Genomic DNA, 26,954 nt, shown 5'->3' on the forward strand with positions numbered 1-26,954 from the left:
TTTTTGCTTTAAAGATGATAATTCATATAGAGTAAAAATTGACAAAATGTATAATTACATGATGAAATATAGGATTTACAGCATTGAAAATGCCTATTTGAAGGAATGCTTGAAAAGGGAAATTGTTCCTAAAGGGTTGAGGATGGTTAAATACCCCAATAATGTCGTTATAGGGTCCCACTTCCATAAAAACTTGGTGAAAATATTTAATAATTGTGGGCTTGAAATTTTGAAGGCAATAATTGAAGAAAATGAGAACAAGCAAAGTGAATTAGGGAATGAAATAGAAGAATTAGATAAAAATATAAAGACTGATTTAATTTTTAACATTAAGGAAGAAAGGGACAGATTTTATAACATTAGGAAAGATATTGACATTAAATGTGAGAACATAACACAACGAAAGATGGGGAAATTAAAAAGGGACATTAATGAATATGTGAATGATATTAGTTACCCTAAGCCCATGGAAAAAAGGTATAATACAAATGGTTTTATTAGGGAAAATAATAATAATAAAAACTTTTTTAAAAAACAAGGTGGGTATGTTAATAGGAATGATTTTGAATGGGAAACAGGGGTGTATAATAATGAATTCCCTCCATTGGTGGGAAATAGAGTGTATGAAACTGACTACCAAGAAAGGGGAGAAAATTTTCAGAATTGGGGGGGAGAAGAGGGAGGGGGAGATTTTAATAGACATTACCCCCTCATTGGAGAATCAGATTCCTACAAAATGTAATGAAAGTGACGTAATAAAAAGGGAAAACACTAAATATACTTATAATGAATTTAGTATTTATAATTTTGGGAATACAAATCTGACTAAACCACATTTTACCTTATTAAGTAAGGGGTTGAAATTTATTCCCATGGTAAAGGGTGACTTTACAAGAACCATTCTTGATATAAAGTTATTTACAAGAAAAATTAATTTAGAAGTAATGGCTTTAAGGGCAGGAATGGAAAAACAAGAAATAAAAGGAAATGTATTAAAGAGAAAATCTATATACAACCCCCCCTTTTACCTCAAATAAAAAATTTTGAGAATGTTTTAGTAGAAGGGGTGAGGAGGAAAAGTGACAAGGTGTGGTGTAATGAAAATTTAACTAAGGAAGAAAAGGTAGTTCTAAAAGAATTAAGTGGAGATGAGACAGTCAGGGTCATGAAACCAGACAAGGGAGGGGGAATAGTTATTATGGATAAGTTGATCTATGATGGAAAGATGAATTCAATTTTGGGGAATGAGAAAATTTATACTACAGTATCCTTGAATGAGGTCAATGTAGCATACAAAAGAATAGATAATTTGATAGAGGATTTACTCACTGAAGAAGTAATAGATATGAAAACATTTAAGTATTTAGAGGTGAATAAACCCAGGTTAGCTACAATATTCGGGATACCCAAAATCCATAAAAACAAGGAAGACCCCCCCCCCTTAGGCCTATAGTCTCGGCAGATGGCTGTAAAACTGTAGCTATGGCTAAATTTGTTGATTATAAATGTAAACACATTTGGGTCAACAATCAGACCATAATAAAGGATTCTTGGGATTTTTTGAGCCTTTTGAAGCCTGAATACTATAGGGAGGACATGTTATTCATGACAATTGATGTTATTGATCTATTTAGTTGTATTCCCTATCAGGAAGGGATAGAAATGTTCAAAGAGAGCATTTTTGAAGACAAAAAACTTGATCAAAAGGACAAAATAGCTTGTGTAGCACTAATGGATTATGTGCTAAAGTTTAATTTTATTACGTTTCAAGGAGAGTATTATCAACAAAAATCTGGAGTGTCCATGGGGGCGGCATGTGCCCCCACATATGCTAATATTGTTTTACTAAAATGGGAAGAAAAATATATTATTAATAGTGAATACAAAAAATATTGGTTAATGTATCACAGATTCTTGGATGATATAGTGTTATTCTGGATAGGGGGGCTTGAAAAATTCTTGGAATTTTTTGAATACATTAGTGAAACTACTAACTTCTTGAGATTTACATATTCTACCAGTTCTGAAACATTAAAATATTTAGATATAGAGTTATATAAAAGAGATGGAAAATATGAAACCAAGGTACATAGAAAGGAAACATACGTTATTTCTTACTTACACTTTAATAGCGCCCACCCCCTGCACAGTAAAAAGAACATTGTCAAAGGGCAATTTGTCAGGGGGTCAAGAATGACTAGTTGGGACGATGACTTTGAAGTAGAGTGTAACATTTTAGAAAAAATGTTTTTTGAATGTGGGTACCCTGGACAATTTGTGAGTAACATTAGGAAAGAAGTGGAAAAAGGAAGGCAGGATAGATTCAAGCCAATTTTAGGGAGAGGGACTAACAACGAGAAGGAAAATATAAAGGATGATATTAATAAGAATAATGATGGTCAGCAAATATACAAAAGAAGTTTAGTAGTAGAATATAATGCCTCCAACCAGAAAGTAAAGGAATTTGTAAATAGTGAATGGAATAAATTCTCTGCTTTGACTGATATGGAAGAGATTACAAAAATGGAACCAAAAGTTGTTTACAAGAATTCCTATAACTTAAAAAGGTTGATGGAAAGAAATGCAAGTAGTAAAAATAAAGGGAATAGAAATAAAGTAGGAACATATAAGTGTGGCAGGTGCCACCAGTGTTCATATATTATCAATAGAGGAGAAGTTTACATAGAAAGCAGAAAGAGATGGTTGGGCAGTAAAGGCTTTTTTAATTGTGATAGTAAAGGGGTCGTGTATCTAGTTATTTGTCAAGTGTGTCAGTCATTTTACGCAGGGAAGACGGAGAGACAATTGAAAAGAAGAATATACGAACACACCTATGACATCACAAAAAAGAAAAACACAAATGCATTGTTTAAACATTCCATGTACTGCACTGAATTTAAATATTAATTTTTTGTTCTGGATCAGGTTAAACCAGACACAAGGGGTGGCCTGTGGGAAGAAATACTAGAAAGTAGGGAGCTTTGGTGGCAGGTCAACCTTGATGCAAGAAATAAACCTGGAATGAATGAGTTTATATCAATTTCCTCACTGCTTAAATTGAAGGCTAATAATATTTAAAGGAAACCTTTAATGTAATTCTCCAAAATGAACACCAGATGGGGGTAGAACATACATGAAATATAGGTTTAAGAGATTTTTATATACATATATATACATAAAAAATAAAAAAATAAATGGACAGTTTCATACATACCTGGGTTTTTAAACTATTTTAGATATACATATCGAAATGTTTTTAAAGTAATTTATTAGTTATCTTATTTATAAATATTTATATAATGATGTGGAATGTCGTAAGAAAAGAAAACATGAATTCAAGCACAAGACACTTTCATTGAATGGGCATTAATATTTATGAGATGTAAATGGAGATTCAGCAATTTGATTTATAAGAGACGTATTTCATTGGATTATCAATTAAGTTGTCGATTTGACAGACTATTTAAATTGAATTTTAAGTTTACAATGGTTGTCTGATGAAGTCCTGTTTGTAGGACGAAAACGCGTGTGTTTACATATTTGTTGGTGAATAAAAGCGTTAATTTTATTGGCGTCCCGTGGATTTTCTGGTTTATACAATAGGAGAAGACCGTGGTCCAAGGCGTTCTTTTTTATTGGTTTTTGGTGATTTCAGAACTGCCGTTCTATTGATTTACATACAATTTTATGGCCCAACCAGACAAGCAAGGATGTTACACGTGGGTGGGTGCAAAGCTCCCCTGTGTTTGTGAGGATCAGAGTAAAGATGTTAGTTCCCCTAGTGGTGTGTGCAGACAAGCTGATCCATAGCATTTGCACTGACAAACTGCAGGAATCTCTGGTCTTGCGTATTGGAAGTTGTAGATGCTTCTCAGTTTATAATGGGGTAGTTGAAGTCATCCAGGAGTATAGTGTTGAGTTCAATTCAGAGTCATTCCATTTCATTTAGGTGGGTGGTATGGATGACCTAAGTCATTGAAAGGGACCTGTAGCTTATTATGATTTGGCATGGGACTTTGTTTATGGGAAGCTGGACATGAAGAAGCTCAGCTGTATCATACACCTTGTCCAGACTTGAGGTGTGACTTTTCTTGATGAATATTAAGACCCTTTCACCTTCTGTCCTTTTTGTGAAGTAGCTGGTCTAAATGTATGGAATTATAGTCTTGCACAGTCAGATTATTGTCTGTGGCTTTAAACCATGTCTATAACTGCAGAGACATCTACGTTCTCCAGGGCGAAGAGAGCTTGCAGGGAATAAATGGGAGACTCTTGACATTACTCAGCAATACCTTTAAATTTTGCTGGGTTGGTGTTGCTATTTTGATAGGTTTATTAGGTTGGCATTGTCTAAAAATGGCACTTTGGAAGTGGGGAAAGATTTAGACAAGTTTGGAAAGCCTAATGGGGACAGATGCAGACCATTCTTGACAAAGCAGCTGGGTCTGTCACTCATATCCTCCCAGATTGACAAATATAGTACCCCCTTTGAATGACATCAAAATGTAAGACAATTGTTAAAGTCAATTATCTTCTGTTCGTATTGTGGCATCATCTTTGGAAAAGGTAGAATGCTGCTCAATGCAAGGCTGATACCAGCCTGTGATACATATGGAATGGAAATCAAACAAGAAGGAGACAAAAATCAAACAGCAACTGAATGTGCCAAAAAACAAAATAAAGAATACAAAGAGAAGGATCAGATGAGGAGGAAAGAAATGTAGAAAGACCATAATGACACATGAACGAATGGGAATAAAACTCAGTAAGCTGTACTTCAGAAGACTAAAGCGAATAGTGAAAACAGTTTTAACATCTAGGAATAAAGTCCAAACTATAATCTAATTTGCTCTTCCTGTTCTAACTTACAGTTTTGGTTATTTTTGACTGGCCCTAAAAGGTACTGCATCAGTTGAACAGAATAGCCCGAAAAATGCTTCACATTTATGAAATTATATATAAAATTCAGTGTATAACAAGGTTATGTATTCCATGCCCTGAAAGAGGTTTGGGCCTCCTCGAATTTGATTACCTGTATAGATCTGCAGTCATGGCACTACATACATATCTGCTGACCTCATCAGATCTAAACATAGTGAAAGTTTTAAAACATGAGGAGAGGAATTCTAAGATGACGTCTCTGCTTAGTTTAGCAGAAGCATTCCTGTATCAAGCGGGAATGACAATCAAACCAGAAGTACACAAAATCAGACAGCAACTGAATATGCCAAATATAATATAAGGAGAACGGTCAATTGAGAAGGACCGAAAGAAATGTGGAAAAGCCATAAATATAGTGGCAAGTATAGAGATCTCCTGGAACTACCTCATGTTGGTCAGGATTTGACACAGGAATGGTTGACAAATATTGTACCCCCTTTGAATGACATCAAAATGTAAAACAATGGTTTAAGTCAATTATCTTCTGTTTGTATTATGGAATCATCCTCGGAGAAGGTAGAATGCTGCTCAATACAAAGCTCATACCATCCTGGGGCACATAATCCTAGAGCTCCATCATGTTTGTCTTCATATAGTCCAGAGAGACTCGTCTCAGGTCATTTACACCCACATGTGCAATGACAGAGTCATACTGCTACTTGTGGTTCAAAATTACCTGAATGTGTCCATGATCTGGCAGATTCTGGCCTCTTATAGACAAATGACTGTGACTCTCTCTCCCTACTCATCTTAGTGTGTGGAACTTTGTGTATCTCATAATGGAATCACCTATGACTAGAACATTTGTGTGGAGGTTTGCTTTATGGGTTCATGAGCTGAGACACCATGATTTGAAGTTATATGTGTGGTGGTTTGCTGCTTTGGTAGAATATTTGTGGGTTGCTTGGGATCCCTATTGTTACAGCTGCATCTAGAAAGCCTTTGAGGTTTGGGTAGATTACTTTTAAGAGTTTCAGCATATAAACTTCTATGTGCTTGGTCTTTAGTGTGAATGGCAGGAAGAATGTGATGTTGTATGTATCTGGCAACCTGTTGGCAATTGTAGTGGTTGTATGTGAGAGCTTTGCCTCCAGTGATGATATATAATTACATCTCATATACATTATGTCTGATAGTTTAAGAATTTGGTTGTTACCACTTAAGACGAGACAATTGCTACATTGTCTCAGGATGTGCATTTCCATCAAACTTGCTACAGAGACAGCAGGAAAGTACTCATCTATGGTATCAAATGGATTACCAGGGGACTTGTATTAGGGGGTCTAGAATAGGTTTATTTGAGTCCTATTTAACTGAAAGTACAGTGTTTAAGACATGACTGTTGAAGCAATATTCTTTTAAAGTTAATCTAGCTAGTAGGATATAATAGCATGGAATGTGCATTCTGATAATTCAAACATTTCAGTTAAAATATTTTAGTTATATTACACTAATGATATAATACATTTAGCTACTCTACTGTGTTAAAGCAGCTAGAACATCATCTTGGAATGCTGATCCCCAAATTCTGTTCCATGCTTCTTCTCTGTTACAACTTCTGCTATAAACACTCAAAAAACATATGGGATGGTGCGAAGCGAGCTGTAACAAACTCTGAGATGAAACTGTCACAAAGTACAAACGATCCACAAACGTTAAAACTCCACAAATTTATTGTTCCAGAAACAAACTTTGGATAAGCGCTTTCAATACGAATAGCTTCCTCAGATCCTTCTCAAAATGACTGAAGTAGGATCATGCATATGTAGCAAGTAAGTCAATTAAACAATTAACATCATTACAATTTAAAGGAGAAATGATGTATATAAAAAAGCAAAATTATCCTAAAACACTTTTTAAAAACTTATTAGATGGAATAATCCATCTAATGAACTTTATAAAAACTATACTTATAAAAATGTGTATACAAATGGAAGCTATACAAAAATATATATACAACAATTGTGCTCCGTGTGTGCAAAATGTGGATGTAATGATGTTAATTGTTTAATTGACTTACTTGCTACATATGCATGATCCTACTTCAGTCATTTTGAGAAGGATCTGAGGAAGCTATTCGTAGTGAAAGCGCTTATCCAAAGTTTGTTTCTGGAACAATAAATTCGTGGAGTTTTAACGTTTGTGGATCATTTGTACTTTGTGACAGTTTCATCTCAGAGTTTGTTACAGCTCGCTTTGCACCATCCCATATGTTTTTTGAGTGCTTTATTTATTATTCTTTGGGACAGTTGCGTTTACCAGATTTAACAGTGGTATATTTCTGTTTTGTGTTCTGCTATAAACAGTTCATCTTACATCCATTGAAAAAATAAATAAATAGTGTCGACTTGTTAGCATTTTAAGGTGGCAATTATCATTTAAACAGCTGACAACAGAATGACAGCTCTTACTCATTACATTATTCATCTTTGGATCATCTCAGAACTTTACTTTTCCTTATGGAACTTCAAATTCCTAATGGCAATTCTGCACTCTAAGACTGGTCTAAAGATGTTGGCCCTACAGCTATCTTTAAAGCTTAGATACAATTCTGAACGAGAATGCATGTACATAACAGCTGCCTTCTGCTTTTTTTTTCAATTTATAGTTTTCTGTTTCCAGTAACCCAAAGTTTTAATATCTGCCACTTTATGCATTTGCTACCCAGTTGTACTGAAATGCTATCTTTTTTGTGGCAGCATGGCCTGTGAGAAGAGATGTAGAGGATCTGAAGTTATATGCTTGAGCTCTTGAAGATACGCTACACTACCAAACATGCTTTTTTTAGAGTTGGATGCAATTGGAGTACAGTGTTTGTGTGCTAGGCACACTAGTGAAGGATGACGTAATATGAATTACTTGTATCTGCTGACTTTATATGCTACCTCAGTGGGTGCATTGGAAGTGTGGTAGAAGTAATTAATCACAACTGTGATAGCTGTGGGAAGTCTGTGCACATAAAAGAGATGACTTTAAAGGCTGGTGTTAAATTCTAAGCTCTTTGCACACAATTTATTAATCCCAAGAATCCAGGAATTTCCTGAGTCTTACTTCTTATAGACCACCCATACTAGTATTTTTTTCCAGTTGCTTTGATGTACAGTAATTCTTCAGGGAAGTCTTTGGAAATGCAGAATGTTAGGGATGAGATGCAGGCAAGCCCTTTGCATGGAGTACTAAGGACTTACAGAGAGCATTTCTTGTGCTGTAATTAAAGATGCATGATTGACAAACAAATTCACTTGTTTGTCAGTATGCCAGATGGAGTAATAAATGCTGTCCTGAGCTGATATATTCTCTATTTATCTCAATGGTTCAGTGACTGCAGACACTGACAATACTCTTCAGTAGTTGATTTGGGGTGTTTAGGATGCACATCAGGGAAATACTATGTACCCTTAACAGGTGCGATATAGCAAAGAAACAAGTCTTAGCAGAATAAATAAATAGAAATGTTCCAATCTTAGTTTCTAATCATTGTCACATCTCTCTACCAGTGGTAATTAGTTGTGCTACTGGAAGAGAAAAATGACCACAAATGCAAACTTAAATCTGCTTCAAAAATAGAAACTAACACATACAGTGTTCTTTCAATATTGGTTGTAATGCCATATTTACAGAATTTACTCTGTGAGTGATTAGTAAAGTCATCCTAGAGAAAGGTGGTACAACACAGCCAGGGGGTGATTACTGGCAAGGTCTGAGGGGCTGTTTCATGGTAAGCTGCAATAACAACACAAATTAGAGAATATATGTCTAACCCTCTGCTGTTGTCAATGAATGTAAATTTTTGCACTGATTTGTTCTTCAAATGTGAAATTTTACATTAACTGACAAAAAGAAGGTTGTGAGACATAGTATATCACTTACGCAGACCTTTTAATTTGTTTTTACACAGCAGAAGTTTGATTGCTCTGCTTAGAAGGATATTATGAGTAATGGACACACCATAGTACCCATTAATGTAAAATTGCAAGAGACCATACCTCTCAACCTCCAAATCAGAGAATCAGGGACAAAGGACCTTAAAATCAGGGACATTCAGGGACACCTCATTAACATAAGATATGCACATTTAAATAAGTGCATTAATGGACACACCCACCATTCATTAAATTACACAAAGACAGGACATCATTTTAAGCATTTTTTATTAGAGAATGATATATATGCGCCTCACCAAACCTAATACATAAAACAGTCTTATTCTTACTACTTTTCAATCAATATACTTCCTCGGTGGTGCAGCGGTAGTGTTGTTGCCTCACAGCAAGAGGTTCTCCCGTTCGATTCTTGGCCTGGGTTGGGAGTGCCTTCTGTGTGGAGTCTGCATGTCCTCCCCGCGGTTGAGTGGGCGTTCGAAAGACATGCGTTGAATGGGCATGCCTTCGTTGAAGGTTGGGTGTTGGGCTGGCAAATCGACACCATAAAAAACAACTGCCAACCATTAGTGGACCGGAGTTCTGCTGTGGCGACCCCTAACCGGGAAAAGCCGAAAGACAAGAGGTAGCTATGCGCAAACACCCAATACACAACATATACATAACTTAAAATGTATACATAGCTTTTGCTGCCATTACTTTATAGAACTTAATCTTGCAAGATACATTTACAGCATTGATCTCATTAACTGAATTCTGCTGTTTCATAAGACTGCAATGGCATTCATGAAAAAGTAGAAAAAAAATAGTTAATAGTGAAACATCCAATTCCAAAGAAAATGCAGTGATTAGAATACTAAAATTCACCTCGACAAAAAAAACCCAGTGTATTTTATTCTCAAAAGAACATCGCTGATTCTCTTCATAGCTGTAGCATCTCAGCAATCTGCAACTTAATTTGTACAGCTCGTGCACAAAACGTCAAGGCAAGCATCTCTGATTATACTGAAATCAGATATCACTACCCTCCATCCCTCAACAGACATTAACTTGTAGTCACTGAGCAGCTGATTTTAAGAGTTACACATTTCTAATTCATAAATCTCTTATGCCGATACAATGATCAACTGTCATTGGTAAAAGGTGCATAGAACATAATAAAATATATGCATTTTTTGTAACTATTTTTGTAGAGCTGCTTACTTACCTGTTACAAGTTTTGTTTGAAAATAAAATAAAATCCTCGATTTGAATAGAAAGTGGAAAACACAGACCTTCCGGGAACAATTCCAAACTCGACAGGCACAAACAGAAATGATGGATGAACCACCACCACGGCAAGGCAAGCTGCCTGGGGGTATAAAATTCCCCCTCTGCTCTCAGTGTCCTGTCCCTCTTGTTCAAAGATGATTAGCTCTTCTCTGCGCAAAGTAAAAATGGCACAAAAGATATTCCTTCTTCTCTTCTCTCCAATTAAGTAGCTCGCTCTCAGTCCCGGCTCCCCAGAGATTGGTAGCCTTCCACCATCCATCATGCTGCTGATATGCAGACTGAGCGGACCTAATTGAGTCCTCCATCCTTACCAGGTCTGCTGCAGCCGCATAAGTTGTTCCACTTCCTCATAAACAGAAACATGAGGAAAATAATGATCGAAGCATGCTGGCTGGATGCATGCAAAACAGGTGCAGTAAAGCAATGCTCTGATTGATTGAGACGTCTACAGCCAGAACAGAGTACGCTTTATTGTAGATCTCGGGTGCACTTGCACCCAAACCAGGCACTCGGGAAAGTAAGCTTATTTAAGCTTAAAAACAGGTGCTCCCAGTAAATTCGGGACGATTAAGAGGTATGCAAGAGACATCTGGAAAGTGAAATTTGCTTACTAAACAGTGCATAGTTGTGTTAGCTTTGTACATATACTTGCACATAGTACAAGAGGCATCCACTGAGTAGGTTTCAAATATTACAGGATGCTCAGCTATGGAAACTATGTTCCCGTGTGCTGAGTGCTGAGACAACACCAGAGATACTCAAAAAAGAGGACATCTTGTTACAAGACCTCAGAGTGAGACATGTTTTATGGCTACAGATTATATAAAGCAATATTTAGTTGGGGAATGTGAGGCATACAGAAGTTAATTTGTTTTCAGTAAGAAAATCAAATCTCTACCAGCATAGCAACATTTTTAAATTCCAGGATTTGTGACCTGCATATATGTCAAAACCACTGTAATCCATTCACTTTGACCTCCTTTGCAATTGGAGCTACTTTGGCTTCTGCTGTGATGTTGTCATTTTTTTATCTGTCCCATAGTATATATCCTACCACCAACCTCAGGCACTTCATCTCCATTACCTCTGTTTTTTTTTTTTTCAACTGCTTTGCCTTCACTATCTAGGTTTCTGTATCACACTACTGATTGCGTTTCTGTTTTGACCACCTTACTTTTCAGTTTCCTTGGAATTTCTACAATGACACACTACCCCTGTTACTCTGTGCCACTTGGTTACAGCCCCTCTGATTCTAACTTTGACCTCCTCATTCAGATTTTCCTTTTCCGCAATCATCCCTCCCAGATAATTGAAGCTAACAACTGCCTTATGCATACTAGTTTTCATCCCATCTGCCTTTAGTTATGCATTCCATTCCCCTGTTATTTACTAAAGTTCCTGCTCAGAGTCTGTGTGTTATGCCACATTGTCTGCATACAGCAACTTTGTTAATTTATCCCTTGTAATCTGTTTGCTAATGAAGTCCATCACCAGTATGAACAACATTGGGCTCAGAGATGGACTGTCATACACACTTACTCCCTTTGGGAACCTGTCTCTGAATCCCAACACTGTTCATACCTGTGTCACTGGGTCCTTATAAATAGCCTGTCCATGCAGATTTAATAAATAACGGACTGATGATATTTGCAGTTCTTTACTTTTACTGCTTTTGTCATAAATCTGGGAGTCAAAACCAGGGTAACAGTTTTAATTTCTGGTACCCAGAATTGAGTGTTCCAAAACAGCAGAGTGAATGTGTAGAAATGTAAGCTTACATATATTAAGTCTGAAATGAGCTGGCCTTGGAATATTTCCTTTTGTACATTCAGCGGCCAGCCAAAAAATTCATAAACCATGACCATAAAAAATCCAGGCAATTCTTTATTCTAGCATCACTTTTCAAATGTTTTCTAGTTATGGATTAAATATTCTGAGGTATGACGATCTTGGAGATAGCATATATAACTAGAAGAGGTGTGGAGGGGGGTATCTCCCAACACTGCAGGGTGCAGGGGGGACCCATGCATAAATAACTTTAGGGGAGAACAGTGACTCTCACCATTCATTACTTGACTTTAGTTTTGTTATTTTGTTTTCAGTAATTTCAGAATTTGCAACTAAAGGTCTTGAAATTACGATAGGTAGCCTGCTGGCAGTTTGAGTTTAGATTTTTAATTTAATTTCTTCCTTCCTTATTCATTTGGAGAGCACATGAGAGGGAACAGGCCATTTAACTATACAACTGGTGTTTTAATTCCCTTTAATCAGGTACTCATGCCTAATGGGTTTACATGGCTGAGGACAAAAATAAAGAGAACATACCATAAAAAATAGATAGACCGATGGTGCCTGGCAGGGATCAGATTATACCCTCTTGCAAAGGAAGCACACAAGGCAACTGGAGATATTGTAATGAGAATGATACAGCAGTACTGTGTTTTCATGGTGCAGTATTGCCCTGTTTGCCCAGGCAGCTATTTGAATGCTGACTGCACATTGCTTTCTGCTTATGATTGCATTCTTTCCAGCATGGATAACTGTTGATGTCACTGATACATAGGTTTGAGCAACATAATTCAAGCAGTTATTGAACTGTGTTGTGTTCATTCCCTATCCTGCATATTATTGTTTACTTGTATTTAGTTTTTTTTACTCTGTGACTGATGCCATAAAAGTACATACACTGGCCACACTGCAGGCTTTTGTTGAGATAGTCTGTTGCCATTGCAGCCTACCATTGCCTATGTGTGCAATTATGGAGCCACTGTGCTACACAAGCAGTGATACTGTGTGTGTGTGTGTGTGTGTGTGTGTGTGTGTGTGTGTGTGTGTGTGTGTGTGTGTGTGTGTGTGTGCGTGTGTGCATGTGTGCATGTGTGTGTGTGTGTGTGTGTGTGTGTGTGTGTGTGTGTGTGTGTGTGTGTGTGTGTGTGTGTGTGTGTGTGTGCATGTGTGAGTGCATGTGTGTGTGCGTGTGTGTGTGTGTGTGTGTGTGTGTGTGTGTGTGTGTGTGTGTGTGTGTGTGTGTGTGTGTGTGCATGTGTGTGTGACTGTGTGTGCTCGCTCGTGCATGCACATGTGAGTATTGCCCATGGGAGTGGTTATTATGATACTAAATAAAATGAAACATAAAACTATGAGAATGGGGGTAACAGACACAAGTAACAAGGTAAAACTTTGTATTCCACTAGTTTGATAACAGCACAATACAGATCTTTCTAAGTAGGTATCTGTATGTTTTGCAATGGAGTCATCAAAGACTAATACATTGTTGGGATGTGCTAAAAGCATATGAGTCATAATAGTGCAGGCTTGCACTACAAGTGACTCCAGGTAGCAGTAGGTGTAGATGTTTATAATTACATGTTTCTAGCTCTTCCCACAGTTCACTACATTGCTACAGTATGCTAGAAGGATCTTCAGGAGCCCTCAGATACTGAACCAAGGATTTTCTACTACCTTGGCACATATAATAGTGACTCTGTGCTGCAGTGATAATGTAGATGCTATTTACTGACTATGGATGGTATGGAGAGACTAACCTCAAATTTGGATAAATAAATGCATTTCTCACAAGTGGAAACATTATGGATAAGATGTGGGTTGTCAGTAAACAAGAGGCAGTTTCTGTACTGCCTTTGAAAACTGAGTGCTGCTAATAAGCTGGCTAAGGATGAGGCTAAAACTAGCTGGGACCCCATGATGACAAGACATATTTTTAAGCCAGCTAATACCATAAACATCATACAATGGAAATCGCACCCAGTATAACTCAAAACTCTGTCCAAATTAGTGATTGTTGAGGATGCACAATGTATAACTAGTGCGGTCATGATAATAAGGGTAACTAGTCTTGAGTTTTGGGGTGACTAGTTACACCTGTGGTTATCATTGGGTAGTCAGCATTCTGGGTCTATGGAATATGGTAGAAAGATAAATGCATTTAACTAGTTTAAAGGGATGTGTTTTTATGTTTACTAACAAGACACAATTTAAGAGGAACTGGGGGGGGGGGTTGTGGTCCAATTAATATAAGAAATAGACAACTGCAGGGTTACAATGTTTAAGAATGCAAGAGAAATAGGACGGGACTGTGAGAAAAATACACAATGTAATCAAACATGAAAAAAATATGACCAATGCAAACTAATAAAATAGCTTTTCTCCCAAGTCCATTCTATGGCAGAGGCTGTTCAAATGAGTTTTCTCAAGAAGACCTTGAAACGTTTTTAGTATAAATACAACTGTTTCACTCCTACCACATTTCACAGTCAATTAACCCTTTCTAATTCGTATGACCCATAAAGATAAACAAGCTTTGTTAGTCTTCTAATCAGAGCTTTAAATATTCAAGGGAAAGAGACTTTAAGTACAACACTGCTATACAAATACAGAGCAAAATTAATCAAGAAAACAATACGACAAGTATTAATCAAGAAATATTCTTGATTACCCATGCAGTAATCATTCCTGTGGTAAAGGCTGCTCACCTGAATCCCAGGAAAACACTGAAATGTTTACAAATAGAAATTCTATTTTTAGCACCTACCACAATATACAGGTAATTACATTTAATTTCCTGTGATTCTTCAAGAGACGCAAGCATTGTTTACTCCTAACCAGAACTTTTCATATTCAAAGGAACATGGCTTTAAATAACACACTTCAATAAAAATACACACTTCATTCAAGCAATAAAACAATATGAGTAATACCAACCAAGAAAAGTGCTTTCCCTTTTCTTTTGGTCCACTTTTTGTTAAGTGAATACATCGGCCTCAAATATTATGAAAGATTTGTTGAGCTGCACCCATGCCTATAAGAAAAATTACTCAGCTAGAATGAAAGCATTCCAGCTGTTTTATAGTACTTTTGCTGGTTCATAGGTTCATAAGTAAATACTAAGCTCGTTGCCCTTGCTGTCCATTTTAAGCCTATCCACTATCCATTTTTGTGCTTGAAATAACCTATCCCATTTGGTTATAGATTGGCCTTACTCGTCCCATGGTCAATGACAATTATATATTACCTATAATGAGAATAACTGGGATTATACCATTGATACATGGGATAAAGCATGTAGGAGGTACCTCTATCCATTAATTGTACAGGGGGCAGTCCTGGGGAAAATTTTCTGTTTCCCATTCGTATATCTAAATTGCACTTGAATATGAACAGGGATAAATTTTGTTTTATATGGATGAGGAATCTGTTCCACAGCAGCAATATCCTCTGCGAGATATACCTCTCCCTCCAAACTATTCTACTGATGTTGCAGAAGAGGTTTGAATCCCTATACCAAGTATTTCTGATGCCGTTTAACTTGCTTATGTGCAGTAAATCCATCAGTAATGGGTCAAAGGATGCTTTGTATGCCAGACACAGGTCACCTCTTAGTAGTCTGTAAGATCTGTCATTTTATGATCCTGTGCAAACTGCAGGTAGGTTCATAAATATGGCATTTGACGCTACTGTGCTACAAGACAGGGCACTAAAACCACATGCAAAGTGATCAGTATTGTTTATATCTTTTTTCATGTTTCTTAAATGGTTCATAGATTCATGAGTAGGTACTAGGCTATTGGCTCTCTGTGTTAGCCTGTACTTCAGAGAAGTAAATACCAAACAGGAGTGGTTCCAGGACTGAACCCTGTGGTACTCCACTTGTCACCGGTTTGAAGTCAGATTTGGAGTCTGCAACTTTTACAGTGTGGGTTCTGTCAGTGAGCCAGTTGGCAATCCATCTTGTGATGTAGGGATTTATATCTAGTTTAGTGAGTTTAGCTATAATTCCAGAATGAGGGATGGTGTTGAAAGCCTTGGTGAGGTCAAGATAGGCATTGTGAACCACCTTACCCTTGTCTACAGTTTTGATGACTGCCTCAAAGAAGTCGATCAGGTTCAAGAGGCATGATTTGCCTTTCATAAACCCGAACTGGGTGGGGTCCAGAGTTTGGATGTTACCAATGTCTGTGTTTATTTGTTCCATGATTATACGTCCCATGGCCTTACAGACCAAGTTTGTTAGGCTAATAGGCAATAGTTACCGGGATCAGTGGTGGCTCCCCCTTTGTGGAGTGGGATAACTGTTGCTGTGCACCATTCAGTGGGCACAAAGCCTGATGTGAGGCTATGATTGAACATGGTGCTTAGGTGAGGAGCCAGTTTGTTCTAAAGTTCGTGCAAAACGCAGCCTGGGATGTTGTCCGGTCCCATGGATGCTGTGTTTTTGGCTTTAGAGAGTACAGCTTTTACCTATGTAGTTGTGATTACAGGGACTCTGCATTCTTCCTGTATAGATATGGGCCCTTTAGGGGATGAGAGGGGGTAAAGTTAGCACTGAACCAGGATGTTGGCAATATCAGTTGGTTCTGTAATTTTTGTGCCGTTGTGCTGTAACTCAGAGCAGATGTGGGTGTTGCCATTAAGATTCTTGACATAGCTATAGAATGCTTTGTGGTTGTCCCTAGAATCAGTGGCGATTTTGTTTTCATAGCTAGCTTTGGAGGATCTTATAAGGGAGCTCATCTTCTTACTGAGGCTGACCAGGGAGCTCCTCCACTCATGGGATTTTACTCTCTTTTGCAACAGTTTTTGCCTTCTGTTGTAGAGTTTGTTTATGGCAGGGGACCACCAGATTGGCTTCCTTTTTTTGGAGGATAGCATCTTGGTTCTGTTTGAGATAGCACGATCCACGCACTTGTGTAAGTGCTTATACATTGCATTTGTGTAGGATTCAATAGTCGTAACTGTATTATCCATCTGCATGGGTGTCATGAAAGTTTGCCACTTCTGTCTTAAGAAGCATGAAGTTGGCTTTGGAGCAATTTTTTACCCTGGTTTCCTTAATGGGGTGTGGGGGCGGGATGTGGATATCTAGAGTGATTAGCATATGGTCGGATCTGACCAACAAGGAGTTGACTTTCGGTGTGGAACCACTTATGTTGGTAATGACTAGGTCTAGGATATTGTTGCCCCTGGTGGGGGTGTGGATAAGTTGATCTAGGGCACTGGAATTTATGAATTCCAGAAAGTGTTGAGCGAAGGAGTTGGTACATGAGTAGTTTCTCAGTTAATGGTGGGGTAGGGTAAATTACCCATTATTATGGTGTTTGGTTGAACCCTAATATTTTCCAGTATATCAAGAAAAGAGGTGGGACTCCTGGGGCATGGTGGGGGATCTGTAGCAAGCTACAATTTGGATTGCAGTTTTGCCCAGAGTTAGTTGCACTTGAATAACCTCGGATGCATTATGCTGAGCAACTAGCCTGGAGGTGTGGATATCCTTAATGAATATGGACACACCTCCGCCTTTGGTGTTCCGGTCCAGGTTAGGTGGGATAATCTTATTGGGTTAAAAGTAGCCCCTTTTTGTGAGGGCCCAAGGAGAAAAGCTCTGAGTTACAAACAATACCAGGTGAATGATGAAGCATATCTAAACAACACCATAGTAGTTGCAATATTTTATTTCAGCAAACTTTTATGAACTATTATGTTTTAAATCACTGATGAAGGCTGAACTGCCAAAACTGGTTTGATTTTTTTTGAATAAACCATGTATTTCACTCTTTTGGTGCTGAACCTATTTTTTGAATTGCAATTTAAGTTTTAAACAAGAACCATACACACAACCAAAATCAATAGTCCTTGTAAGAGCCATGTTTCTGCTCAATAAAATGCTGTAATTGCATAACTTCTTAGTAGTATTATAAATGACAGGGTCATGTTGACAGCCACCCTCCAAAACAGTAATTAGTGGAAGCAGCATTACTCACAAATTATGATGATTGTTACATTTATGGCTCGCCTCATTGTGGTTGCACAGGTGGTGGACAGGGACTGAATGACTTACACTTGAATTGATAGAAGTAGCTCTCATTACTGTGACTCTCATTCTGTTAACCCCTTATTTGCCTCCATTAATGGCAAAGGAATTATCTGTGTTTGTTTGTTTTTTTTCTGTTTATTGAGTGCTGCTTTTTAATAAGGGATGGCCTTGCATCACAATCACCTTATTCTTACTGCCTGCCTCTAGCTTTAAATGGAATAAAATATTTCAGGTTATCACTGTACACATCTTACTATATAAGGGGCTGCTGCCTCTTTAACCTCTGGTTTACAATACTTTTTAGTTTTGTAGCTGAATAAGTAATATATATGCAGGGGATAAAGGGTGCATCAGCAGTATTGGCAAATTGCATCAGTAATTCAGAGTTTGCATATCATTTACGTACTGAGCTGTACAATATTTTTACAAAGAACAATGGAACCAGCTGTATTTTCTCAGTAAGTCATTTAGTGAAAAAGTAGTTGTTACTAGTCACTGTTTATTTACATTTTTAACAAGTGATTTTAAACAGTACCCATCTTTTCTTTTCTGTTTTTATAGTAATTGAATGTAGTTGCCCTTTAAATGGGTGTTAACCTTTTTGGTGCTTATGTCACTGAAGGGGTAGTGAAGGGCTCTGATTACTATTGTCTCTGTTTTATGGCTGGTGAGCTGCAATCTTAAAGATCACCAAAATTCTGCAATTTATGGTAGACAGACTTTCCAATAAGAAGTGAAATTTAAACTTCCTGTTTCAGTATTAAGATGTACTTTGTTTGCTTCCAGCTGGCGGATATTATTGCTTTTCTTCTTTTTTTTGTCTCCCACATAACCACCATCAGGAACCTGTTCTTACATCTAAATGACCCATTCATTCTTGCTGTATGGGCAAGAGTCAGGCACATCCATTCCCCAACCAGGATAAAAGCCCCATGTCTCATTCATTCCCTACAAATAAAAATTACTTCATGAGGCCATGTGTACCCCAGGAGGATAGTTTGTTTTTGCTGCCTGCTGTTTACAAATGCTAGAGTCTGTGCCATGACTTGCTTATAGCACACAAGTTAAGACCAGCTGATTGCACCTAGCATGCTCAATTGGGATGATGAATAAGTAACCTTTCAAAATACTGGCATGTGCTTCTGAGCCCTTACACGATACAGAGTGCAACACTCAAGCTGTTTTAAATCTTGTTAAGCACAGTAGAAAGGCATTCTTAGGCACTGTCTACTGATAAATGCATAGCTGTTTCGGATGCTCTGCAGACCACAAGTAAACATATCAGTGAACCTGATTCAACCATGCTTAACTTTAACAGGTTCAAATCATATCCTGTGGTACACTTTTTGTCAAATACTTGCCACATATTATGTCACTTATTTTGATGAAGAAGGTTTGATAATAAAACCCAGACTGAGAGTAGTTATTAGAAGAAGCAAGTGAATGGCTAATTCTACCTGGAATCTGGAGTGCTTATTATGACCTCTTTCGGTACTCATTTACCACCACTACTCTATCTCTATTAAAATGGTAACAATGTTACCACAATTGCTCTGTTTGTGTTAAAACGGTAACAATATTATCATCACTGCTTTATATATATTAAAATGGTAATAGTGATGTTTTAACAATGACTGAAGCAGATACTTTCTCCACACTGAGTGAAGTAAAGATTTACACAAGCAGGATGAAGGAAATTACTAGAATTATATATTTATTGCCATTTAATCAATTAAGCAGGCAGTAGTTCATCTGCTGAATAGCAGATGACAGTCTGGAAACCTGATGCATCAAATTCCATTGATGTGATTAGGCATGGAGATGTACCTTCTATGAAAGCATTTGTGGTGTGACGGGAGCACATATGAGACTATGCTTGATGCTGTGCTGCTTTGTAGATGCAGTGATTTGAACACCTGAGTTTCAATACATATGATTTAATGTTATTAACTTCAGTGAGGCATACCAGTTCTCAGTTTTTGGTTTCCTCATATACCAAAGGATATAACTTTTTGGACAAGTATATAACTGTTTGGACTTTCTATAACAACTTTACATTGTCCATGTACCCACTGTACAGCCTGTGTTAGGCTTTAACATTTTCTTTCTGTTTACAAATAACATAGAAGTCTAGACTTCATCATCAGCATATAGGTTGATCTTGGTGTCCAACCTCACACAAGTATGTGAAATAAGACAAATTCCTATTCCAAATCCTGAGCAGCCCCACTGAGAACTCACTTTTCTTACTAACTGTTCCAAGACTGCCTTCTTCTGCTTCTACTCAAAAACATAATCTTATATTCTTCTGTTTTGAATGCCAGCTTTTTACCCCTTGTCCTTGATAGTCCCAACACCCTCTTATGAAAAGTGCTGATGCAGGTCATACTGAAGTTTAGATATACTCCCCCTATCCACCTCATGGACATTCCACTCAAAGAACTGGACCGTACTAGACTACCAAGATGTTTTAGTTGTGAGTCTATGGCCATTTGCCAGAGAATGAACATTTTGTAACTATTGCAGTTTGTCCTACAGAAACATTTCCTTGCCATAACCATGGATGAAGGAATAACCACCTTCATCTTTCTCCATTTCTGCAATGCCATACAGTTATAAAAGAGAAGCTATGCAAAACATTTCTTGGTTTCATTGTCAGTTTGTCATTTTCTCAGACCAGTTTTCTTTTCCATAGTTACTTAAACTTTATAAGCAAGATGCATGACCAAGTATTCCTTTTGCAAATGTAGAGGAAAAATATATTCATTAGCTCTCCCTTACCAGTAACCCGCTAATCCTTCCTCAACCTTTTTAATAATATCCCACTAATATCTCTTAAGATTCCCAGGACATCTCAATGTTTATTTAGTCATTCCTAAAAAGTGACATCTCCTGCCCTAGGACTATCATGGTGTAAATAGTTGATCTTGTATTGTTGTTTTGTGATGTTCTCATGCTTTCTTCCTCATGTCTCTCACTTCATATTTTTATACGCATTTCTTCTTTTAAATGATTACCTCTCCCTTTCTTTTTCTTTCTAGCCAGTGACTTCTCCAACTTAGTCCAGTTAACCTATTAAATCAAGGGGAACAGGATCATGTTATTCCTGGGTTAGGCGAGTGATCTATGGCCCATTCATTCCTGCCTGGGAATCTCCATGAGCTGTCAGATTTCTAGTGACAGTCAGTCAGGCAGTATGTTGCAGGCCAGCTTGTTAGCCCTGAGTGGCAACCTACTATCTCACCCAGGGAGGAACCCCTACCCTTCTGCAGCTCCTCAAAGACTGTGATTACTATCACCTGAGGAGAAGTATGCACCTGCATGCTAGTTTCTCCTTTACTGCTTAGTGTGAGTGCACTAGGATAGTGCAACCTTGCCTGGCATAAAACTGCACTAGGTATACACCCATGTGGTGTGCCAGTGCTGCCCCCCAGACTGGGAAAGCTGGCAACAAATGCTCACTTGTAACCTCCCAGGCAGCCAAGCCACTAGTTAAACTTAGGTCCCTTGTACCATGGTTGGGGCTTTATCCCTGTATACCACAGGGCTGGCTTACTCATCCCAGGTTATAAGTTGTCACCTTTTCCATTAATGTATTCTTCTGACCAGAGCTGCAGCTGGCTCACCTGGCATCTGGTGTCCCTACCCATTGTAGCACCCTAAGTCCTGAAGCCCTGAGCACTTCTGCACTTCTTGATCATACCCTCTAACACTGTGCAGCCGGGGTCATTTCCTTGCTGTTCTAGTGTTTTATCAACACAAAATGTCATTGTACTACTCATTTGTTCCTCAATGTAAATCGTTCATCTTTGGAAAGAGAGGTAACCCAACTGACAAAGGGACAGACTGAGATATATGTAACAGATATATAGAGAGAAATAGTACCAAAGCTTGTGTTATTGCTATAACATGTACTAGGGAATCTGAAGTCAGTGGTGCTTGAATCCAGCAGTCAGCCTAAATTAAGAGCTTTAACTAAAACTTGTTATTTTCTCATCCTAAATCTCCCATTCTACTGAGGTTCTCTTTTTTGGATGGGTGATGCAGCATATGGCTTGCCCACCCTGGGATGGAGAGAAGTGCTTTGCCTCACTACTTGGGGGACACTGAGTGGGAGCTCTGGGTGATGCACCATTGAGTTTTGACCAGAAGAATATGCTGCCATGGTGTAATAAAATAAGTAAGAAGAAGTCACAAGCAGAAGTTCACATGCACACCCCTCAAAGACTAGCAGCTCTAGGTGCTGGGTTCTCCCAGGGCTTGGTAGAATCCCCTGATGTCTGCCTGGATGATGGTCCCACAACCAGCTCTTGACTCCCTGGGGAAGAAATGGACCAGTGATGTAATTCACCCTCATAAGGAATGAATGTGCCACATAGGTCACTGGAGACTGATGGTCAGCAGGCAGATGAGTTAAAAAAAGTGTATTTATGTATATGGTCTACATTTATGCCTGTCATCATCTTTCGCTTCTGCTGTTTGTGCTCTGTATACTATAGTTAATTACAATAAATTTTCTGTTTTCCTGTCAAGTCTAATATCCAACATCTCAGACTGCTGTTCCTTTTTTAGATTCGCTATGTCTCTACTGCAGCATATTTATCCCATCTTGGATATGCTTTTCTACTGCCTACATTTTATAATCTCCTGTTTCTGGTGAGCACACTTTATCCTTCTATACCTACACCTATATCTATATGACTGGCACAGTACAGTTTTTGTTGGTGTTGCTGCTAGTCATGTAATGTCTGCACTTTACGCAGGTGCCTCATTCAGCTGACCTATTTCTAACTAAGAACCTACACTGTACAGGATCAGCCTCTACTTATCACTTCATTTTTATATTCTCTTTATTATGTCCTAATTGGGCTCATTAAACCTCTTCACATTTGTTTCCTCACTAATGGCACTAACCAGTCTATTTATTTATCCTTCATTGACCTGGGTTAGTCCCACAAGGCTAGTAGCCTCTTTTCAGGGGAGACCAGAGATAGTATTTAGTCTTCTAGAGGAAATTTGGCAAAGAAATCAGGAAACTTCCTCTTCTCTTTTTGATAGGTGCCATGAGATCTTTTACATCCACCTCAGCTGCTACTACTAAATCAAGCAGATGGGACCTCAGTTTAACATCTCATCTAAAGGATGACGTATTCAGGAGTGCAGCAGCTCCTTCCTTATGCTGCACTGCAGTGTTAGCAATTCATCTACCTGGTGCGGGAATAGACCCCACAGCCTACTGCACCAAAAGCAAGTCTACTTGCTATCCATTGTACCACTGACCAGTTGCTTTGTTATTTCTCTGGTCCTACTTAGAGGACCTCTTTTCCATTTGGGCTTTGATGCAAATGGTCACCTCATGTCACTTCTTTGGCTATTTAATATTGTACAATCCCACCTTTAGTACTAGTTTCACACTCACTAACAATGCTTTTACATGGGAACCAAGATGCCCTGCAGCAAAGCTTCCTTAATTCAATTGATTTCTACTCTACTTATTTCAAATGACAGAGTACTTGTTGATTCATGTTTACAAATATATCTTTATTTTAATGTGTTTTGGGTAAATGATTTATCCACTTGCATTGTATATGATTGATAAATAGTTTTGCAGCTCTGTTTCTCTTGCAGTATAACATCCTTGAACAAATCAATGACAGAATGAATGAATGAATAAGATATTCAATTGTTCTTACATCTTCTAAAGAACCTTCAAAGTTCCTTAAACTCAAAGGCTTCTCTATTCCCCTTAAGAGGAGTAAAACAGCTCACATGTTCTAAAACCCGAAAAGTAACTAAACATAAAACAATGAGCATTTAAGTCATTCAGAAAGTCATCTTACAATGAAATTTTACCATAAGCTATGCATTCAGAATGACTTTATCAGTGGCAGTGGCATTCAGAATAATTAGAGTTGAAAAAGAGAAAAAAAAAACTTTAAATCTGTATCACAATTTTTATGGTTATTAAAATACAGAAATCCCACTGTGGCCAAAAGGGACTATTTCTGCAATTGAAGAAAAAAAAAACATTCAGAGACATATTAGCTGTATTGAGGTAAGACCTCATTATTAGCTAATCTGCATGCTTCAGAATTCCATGATTTTACCACTATTGCCAATCAGCACTCTCCTACAGTAATCACCTTTTGTGATGCATGCATTGCATTGGCACAGACACCTCCTCATTCATGCTCTCTCACACACACACACACACACACACACACACACACACACACACACACACACACACACACACACACACACACACACACACACACACTTTGCCATGACTCTTAGCTGTCCCTGAGTTAAATGAGCATCTCTGATGTAATCTCTTACTCCCCCCCCCTTATAACTCATGGATGATTACAGTTAGTCTATAATGCCAGGCATTAGACTTTAATTCTTCTTATTGTTCAGTCATAACATCGCAATGCTACACCTGTTCTCTATTAACTTTTTAAATGCCTCAGAGTAATATTTAAAAATCACCCTGATGTCTTCTAGTGTCCTCCTAGCTTTGTCAAGAAATCTTGTGTACAGCCATTTAGAGGAATTGCAGCCTCCCTCCATATGTCTCATGTATTTCATGCTACAAATCTTTTTCTATTTACTTTTTAAATGGCTTAGGGTAATATTTTGCATCCCTGTTGTCTACTGATCCCTCACACATCTTTTGTGTAGCAAAACTATTGTTCTGTTAACTTTAAGTGTCTGTAGGGTACAATTTTATACACTATTCCTTGTGTTTAGTGTGCCCTTCCACACCCCATGCATCTTTCAAGCTGCAAAACCATTGTTCTATTAACTTTTTAAGTGTCTTTAGAGAATTGATTACATTTCCCTGAAGTCTATTGTCCCTCCAGTATTGCAGGATCTGCATGTTAGTCCAGGGGAGTTTAGACTTATACATACTCACATAGACACTCAAACACACACACACACACACACACACACACACACACACACACACACACACACACACACACACACACACACACACACACACTACTACTTGTCCACTAAACTGCTTGCCACTTACGTCAAGTACAATCTCACCCATTGAAAGGGGTAGGTAAATGAGAACTTTTGTTTGAGCTAAATTACATCAGCAATTCTCAAAATCACTAGGCTATGTAAATTCCTTACTGCAGACATTTTCACAGGGCATGGCTATTTAGCATACGTCACTCCTCTGGAAAACATCATTAGCATTTAGCTCAGGCCAAGGAAATGCTCCACTGAGGAGCTCTACAGACTGTGTAGGATCACCACAGTGGTCAGTCTCTGAATCAGAAAGGGCCACCACTGGTAGTACCATCACATATTAGGACTTACCATAGGTGGTAGCCCTTTCTGATTCATGTCTGCTGTTAAATGCAGTCATTTTAATAAAAAACACTTTACTGCTTTAAAAGGATTTATAAATCCTGTTAACTTCACATGCTGGAAAAATGCATTAAACAACACACAGTTTGAAAGCAAAGAAAATATAAATATAAAAAAAAATATTGAGCAAATTGGATGAAAATTATGCTAGCTTATACGATTTTTATTGCTGCAACTAACAATCGGGTGACACAGGCTGATGCTAGTGTAAGTTCATTAATGGTTTATAAAGACTATTTATTGCTGTATTTATTAAGCATAAAAATAACCTTGTTACCGAAAAATAATATATTATTATGAATAAGATATGTGATTGTATAAAATAATCATATCAGGCAATCAGATTTTCACAGAAGTTACCTTATAATTGTATCAATTTGTGTTCTTTAAGAAATGCTTCCTTCTTACCCATTCATAATAAAAATCACAAGAAAAAACAATTAATTTTATACTTAACTATTTCCTTGTCTTACTTGTGTATAAGGTTTTAAGTACTGTTTATCAGAATGTCTGCTGTTTATGATAAGTGAAAGGATTGTATTATACAAATGAACTGCATGTTAATCTCTTGTAAATCAGTTTATGGCAGGGATAGTTCTGGAAGGTTTCATTCTGCAGCAACAGTAATCATATAGGCTTATGGCTTTACAAGCTATAAGCTGCGGAGTTGCCTGAAATGAGGTTTTTATGGATTTCATATTATTGCTTTTTTTCCCTTACGTACCATCTGGAGTCACAGAGATTGCCCCAGTTGCATTATCAATCTGAAAAAAGAAGAGGTGGTCATCATCAGGGATCTGGTTTAAAATGCTGTAGCTCAGCTGTGCATTAGGAGTTTCTGGGTCATCCTGATCAGTGGCACGTACATACATAAATGGTTTTCCTGCAAACACATATCGTTGAATAGTCAGATAAACATATCACAGCAAGTAAAGAAGCAAACAAACATTATCTATACAAATTCAGAACTTTGAAATAATTTGCAAGTAACTTTCTGTTTTCAAGGTACACTAAACTTTACCATACTCCTGTGTGTGTGTGTGTGTGTGTGTGTGTGTGTGTGTGTGTGTGTGTGTGTGTGTGTGTGTAGTAGCTTTAAGTTTATTAAATCATAACTGCACACATATAAGAATTTTATCTTCATGCATTTTTAAATGAATACACATACATTGTAAATCTTTCAGTACAGCTCTATATTTTAGTACAAAACAAGTAAAGTAAGAAGCTGATAGTAGCAAGGTTCTGAAGAAGCATCCTCACCAGGTAACTATGTATGTCTGTGGTCAAATATGTGGCCGGGGAAGCCCAGATGGAGCAACAGATTCTAACACGTTTACATGTCTGAACATAGAAAATGGGAGACGGGTGTACAGTGCTGTTCAGCAAGGGGATATGAAGACTTAGAATATTTTTAGTATTTCTTGAATCTAGGATATGAAGTTTTTTTTTTTCAAGAATCGATTTAGTCATCATCAGTCATTAAAATTGGTGTTGTTGATTTAGAAACTGAACATTCTGATGTTATCTACCACAGCAGTGTCCGCTGGCTGAGTCTGGGAAGGATATTGGTTATGTTCCTGGAGACATGTTTTGGCACACAACATAGCAAGCTTTTCTTCTCTGAACATAAAACATAACGA

General features: G+C 37.7%; 1 protein-coding gene across 1 annotated transcript in view; it reads right to left on the reverse strand.

Moving 5' to 3' along the window:
* CDH17 (cadherin 17) overlaps positions 1 to 26,954 on the reverse strand; it is a 776,088-nt gene that overhangs the window by 397,587 nt on the left and 351,547 nt on the right. Inside the window, exon 7 of the mRNA XM_044067353.1 lies at positions 26,039 to 26,197. Coding sequence (XP_043923288.1) covers positions 26,039 to 26,197 — 159 coding nt within the window. The remainder of the gene's footprint in view (positions 1 to 26,038; positions 26,198 to 26,954) is intronic.

Source organism: Protopterus annectens, chromosome 3.part1 (assembly GCF_019279795.1).
Source record: "Protopterus annectens isolate FY-2018-M chromosome 3.part1, PAN1.0, whole genome shotgun sequence".
Taxonomy (NCBI): domain Eukaryota; kingdom Metazoa; phylum Chordata; order Ceratodontiformes; family Protopteridae; genus Protopterus; species Protopterus annectens.